Here is a 6299-nt window from a genome sequence, read left to right as displayed (position 1 = left end):
TGCTAACTAATTTGGAGGTAAACTTTAAAAAAATAAAAATAAATCAATTAAAAAAAGAAGCGAGAATTCTACACCTATCAATATTATCAATTAGATTTGAGAGTGGACTCACGATATCTTCAGACGTGCAAAGACTCAGAACATGTGATTCTACTCATTCTTCATTAGGAAGTTATCTGAAGGTGTACTCCAGCAAAACAAGGAGAGAAAAAATAAAGAGAAATTATACTTAATAATAGACAACATTAACAGAGTGTTTATTTTTGTGCCAGACACTGGTATGGGTTATTTTCACATATTATTACATATGAACCACACAACAAACTTATAAAGTATATAAAATTACCATTATTATCTTCGAGAGGAGGAACGAGGGTTATAAAGAAGCCAAATAACTCATGCAACATCCAACTTACACAGCTGGTAAGTGGAACAAGTAAAGTCTAACCCCAGGCCATCTGGCTCAAGAGTCTAGGCTTTTACATGCTCCCTAACTTCCCAGATAGCCATATTACAATGAAACCATGGAAAGAAACTGGGAGCATAGCAGAGGAAAATCACAGGAAGGAAGCTAGGAAGCAGACCTACTGAGTCACCACCTAAATGAGGCAGGAAAAGAGAAGGGTCCAGTGAGAGACCGCTAAGAGGTTAGCAGGAAGATGTCATAAAGTGGCATGATTTGAGAACACTGAAAGAGTGCAATAAAACGAAGAAGTGCAATTAGAAAATTAAGGAGAGCCAGAAAATATCCATAAGACGGTCTTAGTCTGAATGAGCCAAGTGAAACATGGCATGGTTTAAAGCACTGATGGAATACAAAGAGAAAGGATCCATTTCACCTTGATGCCAGAGATGTACTCATTCAGCAGGTCCAAGGACTCCAGGAAAAGAGTAGTAATTCTAATATTTGCATATTATTTAATAATCCCAATAATTTAAACCATTTATTAGTGTTCAAGTTTTAGAATCAACCTTGAACCCTCTAAAGAGACTTGATTGCAGAGCATAATAGCAGTGTTAACAACAATGACAAACAGAAGCCCAAAGCTGATGGGAGACAGAGAAAAATTGCAGCAAGGTTAAGGAAGACCTTTATCTTACAATGTAAGGAATGAAAAATGATAGTACAGGTAAGGGAAATAGGTCTCTATTTTAAAATTACATCTTGTGGGGTACCTGAGTGGCTCAGTGAGTTCAGAATCCAACTCTTGATTTTGGCTCAGATGATGATCTCACAGTTCATAAGACTAAGATGAGCATTAGGTTCTGCACTGACAGCTCAGAATTCTCTCTTTCTGCCCCTATCCTGCTTGAGCATACGCTCTCTCTCTATCTCTCTCTCTCTCAAATAACATACATTCATACATACATACACATACATACATACATACATACATACATACATACATACATACATACATACAAACATAAAATTATATCGTGTGATGGTTAATTTCATGTTTTAACTGTGCTAAGCCACAGGGTACCCAGATATATGGCTAAACATTATTTCTAGTGAGTCTGTGAGACATTTCTTAGTACAATTAACATCTGTATATCAGTAGACTAAGGAAAATATATTGCCTTGCCAAACACTGGGTGACCTCACCTAATCGATTGAAGACCTGAATAGAACAAAAGGCGGAGTAAGAGAGAATCCACTGTGTCTATCTGACTGTCTTCAAGCGGCGATATTGGTCTCCTGACTTCAGGCTCAGACTTGGAATGGAACATCCATCATCAGCTCTCCTGATTCTTAGGCTTTTGGAGTCTGCCTGGAACTATACTACTGGATCTCCTGGGTCTGCCCTTCTCAGCCTCCGTAATCCTGTGAACCAATTCCTATTGATACTGAGTCTCTGGAGAACCCTAACTAGTACCTATATGTAACTTCATCTGTTATGTCTTTTTGCCCTCAGATCCAGTTCCTGCACTTCTCCTACACATTGTGTTTCCTGGTTCCTTGCCAACTGGCTTCCAGAGGGGTTTGACCAATGGTGTTTGATGGGAGAAAGGGAGGAAGGTATAAGCCCAGAGGTTTTTCTCTCTCCCGCTCCACTTCCTAGCAGTGATTTTATCTCCTCCAAATTCTAGCTTCTTTCCAAGAGCCTCTTCTCCCATGTTCTCAGTTCCTGCTAGGTATGGTTCTGAATTTCTCTAGCTCTGGGGGTGGCAACAGCTTTCTGATGATACTAATTCCTGATTGCTTCGCCATCCTTTGTTTGGCTTCTGGGATTTCCCATCACGTGTGTAACTGTTTAAAATACCTATAGTGACTCACCGGCTGGCTGGACCTGACTGAAACAGTATACAGATAGACGTTCAGGAATATATCGGAAGGTGAGGAGAGAGAAGACAGGTGGCTTAAGCGACCTATACGTCAACTTCACATAGGAAGTCAGTAGACGGGGCTTAAAACCGACAAATCAATAAGCAGCAGTATACTACATGACTTATATTCATGAAGATTCCTAACAAAAGAATATAAACCTGGAACAGTTAAAAGTGTTGCCTCAAATAATGGAAACAGGAAAGAGACCTGTGGTTGCCAGGAACTCAGGGGGGAAGGGAGAGATGAATAATAGATGAAGCACAGGGAATATTTACAGCAGTGAAACACCTTGTAAGACAGTGAAATGCTTTGAATCATGGCATTGTGCGTTTGTCAAGACTCACCGAACTGCACACCACTGTGAATGCTAAGGTAAACTTAGGACGTTAGTTAATAATAGTTTTCATATAGGCTCATCCATTGTAACAAATGCACTACACTGACACAAGAAGTTTAAAATAGGGAAAACTATGTTTTGGGGGGTAGGAGGGAGAACAGGGGAACTCTACACTTTCCAGTCTTTTTCTGTAAACCAGCTTTTTAAAAGCTGTTTTAGAAAATAAACTCCCTTAATGAAAGGGAGGCAGAGAGACAGAAGAGGAGGGAAGGAAAGAGGGAGAAAGGGAGCTACCTAAAAGTCATGGAGGAAACTTAAGTGTGGATTACTAAGTGAAGGGATCCAATACGAGAAAGCCATTTGCTTTACGTTTCTAACTATGATAACGTCTGGAAAAACAAAACAAAAGAAAACAAAAGACAACAAAATAACGACAACAACAACAAAACACCTTCGGAGACAGTAAACAGACCAGTGGCTATTAGGGTTAGAGAGAGAGGAAGTGGTAATAGGTGGAGAGAGGAAGTGTAATAGGTGGATCACAGAGCACTTTAGGGTGGTATAACTATTCTGTATGATACTGCAATAGTAGATACATACCTTTATACATTTCTCAAAACTTATGAATCTATATAACACAAAATAAACCCTAACTGTTTGTTGATGATAATGTGTCTAATGATAATGTCTCAACAAGAAAGGCTCATCCACCACTTAGAATTAATGTATCCACATTAGTGCAAGGTACTATAGAAACAACCGGGGGTGAGGAACCTGTATTTTTTGTGCAATTTGTCTCTAAATCTAAAATTGTCCTTAAAAAATGGTCTGTTTAAAAAAACCCTGATTTAAAAAAAAAAGAAAAAAGAAGCCAAAAGAAAGTGTTGCCTCTGGGGAAGAGGTGTTCATGGGGGAAACAAAGCTTTTGATTTTTTATTGCAAGTCCTGATCTGCAATTTGGATGTTGTGTGTTTTTTTTTTAACTATTTGTATACAATACTTGGATTGATGTTTCTCAAACAAAAAAAAATCTGTACACCTGCCTGAATAGATAACATGAAAAAGACCATATAAGCAAGTGTTGGCAAGGCTATCAAGTATTCAGAGCTCACAGGCACTACGCAGGCACTAGTACAGAAAGAAGTTTGGGTACATTGGTATAACCATTTTGGAAACAGTTTGGAGGAATCTTACTAAAGCTGATAAGTTGGATGACATGTGACCCAGCAAATTCTCTCCTAGATAAATAAATACTATTGTAAAAAATGTTCACCAAATGACGTGTCCTATAATGTTCACTGAAGCTTTATTCAAAATTACCCTAAGCCAGTCCTACCTAAATGTCCACCAAGAGTTGCAGAAATATTGTAAACTATTCATATAATGAAATTCTATACAGCAATGAGCAGAAAGGATCTATACATACAATAACATGAATATCACTAACATAAGTTTGAGAGAAAGAAGCTAGGTGTAGGACACATAATTCCATTTCTATATAGTCCAAAAACAAGCAAAAGTTGTATATTCTGTAAGAAGTCAGAATAATTGCCGTGCCAAAGGAGAGATAGATTGTGACTGAAAGAGGCACAGGTGGTCCCTTGGGGTCATGGTACCTTTTTTAATGAGTGCTGATTCCACAAGTATATTGAACTTAATTGCATCAAGCTGTGCTCAGAATACTTTTAATAATATATGTTCTTTTTTGCGTGCCTGGGTGGCTAGCCTCTTAAGTGTCCAACTTTGGCTCAGGTCATGATCTCATGGTTTGTGAGTTGGAGCCCCGCATCAGGTTCTGTGCTGACAGCTCAGAGCCTGGAGCCTGCTTCGATCCTGTGGCTCCCTATCTGGCCCTCCCCTGCTCACACGGTGTCTCTCTCTCAAAAATAAACAAACAAGAATAAGATAATATATGTCCTTTTGAATGTATACTATACTTCAGTAATCTTTTTTTAATCTGAGTGCAGACGCCTAAGTCACACCCTTTTTTCTCTACTGTCTCTTCTAAACATTTAAAGAATATGGACTTTAAAACATCCTAGAAGATATATACATATATATACACAAAGAAAGAAAGAAATTGGCGGGAGGAGCCGGGAGGTGGGTGAACAGCAAAGAAACTCCAGCTTTATTACACAAGCATGGAACCAAATTCCTGTGGAGAGGGTGGGGGTGGAATGGCTTCTTCTGACGACTTCAGACCAATGAGGGAACAAGAGAGAACATGGATCTGCCCCTACAGTCCTGGAGACCTCTCAATCTGGGCTTAGGAAGCAAGGGGACCTCCCTTGCGGTCCAGGGGTCTCCTCCCTCCCCAGACCCGGTGCTGGGAGGCAGCAGAGGGCGCAGCTGCCCCAGAGTCCCAGAAGGCGGCGCCGCATCCCGGGGGCGCGGGCCGGGACCGTCTGGTGCTTCTTCGCCGGTAAAGTGCACTAGGGGACGCGCGCCCGGCTCTCACTGGTTCATCCCTCCGGGCACAACCCGTCCCAGGGCTGAGAGGTCGCGCGGCGGTGGCCCGCATCTGAAGCCCAGGCACTGGGAAGCGGCAGAGTCTCACCACGGGTGCCAGGTTCACTCCCAGGAATTGGCGCGCTTGGCGCCGCGCTTCTGCCAGGCTGCTCTCGACCCACACGTCGCCAACTACGCGGATGGTGGACAAGGTGGTCAGCGTCGGGGTGGCCGCCCTCCCACTCTCCTCCAGGGTGCGGTCCCCGGAGCAGGGCCTGGGGGCCACGGGCTTGCGGGGGCTGCTGTCCTCATGGGAGGGCGGCGGCGGGGGCGGCACCTTCCTCTGGCCGACCGCGACCGTCCGGGCTCCGTGGCGCCTCCTCCTGGCAGCTGGCCGGCGCGTCTGGAGGCGGGCCTCGGGGGGGGGGTGGTGCCCCCGCGTGTACACCACCTTCTCCTCAGGCGCCTCCAGCGCGGCCCCTCCTGCAGCGCTAGAGACTCCTCCCTGGGCGGCCAGGGCCAGGGCCTCCCGGGGCCTGCGCCGCCGCCTCTTCATGCGGCTCAGGATGTGAGGCCGCTAGGGGCCGCCCGCGCTTGCCAGGTCTCGCCGCCGCCGCCGGGCCCTGATGAGTTTCCTACCATGAAGCCAAATCAGGTGGCAGGCTGTGAGAGTTACACCGCAGTTGCTAGGAGACCAGGCGCTTTGTGAGGTCACAATGTCTGCCTATCTTATCACTGCCGGCTGCCCAAAGCTGCCTTAGGTTGGGCTGTGTTTAAGATTGTGCCCTCCTTGGGGCGCCTGGGTGGCGCAGTTGGTTAAGCGTCCGACTTCAGCCAGGTCACGATCTCGCGGTCCCTGAGTTCGAGCCCCGAGTCAGGCTCTGGGCTGATGGCTCAGAGCCTGGTGCCTGTTTCTGATTCTGTGTCTCCCTCTCTCTCTGCTCCTCCCCCGTTGATGCTCTGTCTCTCTCTGTCCCAAAAAATAAAAATAAACGTTGAAAAAAAATTAAAAAAAAAAAAAGATTGTGCCCTCCAGAAAGACCTGCACGTATTCTTACCTGAGAAGGCCCATAGTCCTTGACGAATTCAAGAGGCTTGTCCTCGACGTGAATGCACTGGTGCCTCAGCCTCCATTAATTCCATCTAACATGAGATGACACTTAGCAGTGGAGAGTACACACA

The 6299-nt window shown here is 44.5% G+C and overlaps 1 protein-coding gene across 1 annotated transcript; it reads right to left on the bottom strand.

Moving 5' to 3' along the window:
• Positions 1-4935: 4935 nt before the first annotated feature.
• Positions 4936-5673, bottom strand: LOC124525408 (coiled-coil domain-containing protein 71L-like). The gene has a single exon (XM_047097788.1). The coding sequence runs from the start codon at positions 5671-5673 to the stop codon at positions 4936-4938; it is 738 nt and encodes a 245-aa protein (XP_046953744.1).
• Positions 5674-6299: the final 626 nt, after the last annotated feature.

This window comes from Lynx rufus, unplaced genomic scaffold (assembly GCF_022079265.1).
Source record: "Lynx rufus isolate CCGP_SWC_20201006 ecotype Redwood Valley unplaced genomic scaffold, mLynRuf1.p SCAF_41, whole genome shotgun sequence".
In the NCBI taxonomy this organism is placed as follows: Eukaryota; Metazoa; Chordata; class Mammalia; order Carnivora; family Felidae; genus Lynx; species Lynx rufus.
This window is presented reverse-complemented; position numbering and strand designations above follow the sequence as displayed.

Excerpts from the sequence above, each read along its gene's own strand:
- LOC124525408 (XM_047097788.1), bottom strand. The coding sequence starts at position 5,673 with ATGAAGAGGCGGCGGCGCAGGCCCCGGGAGGCCCTGGCCCTGGCCGCC.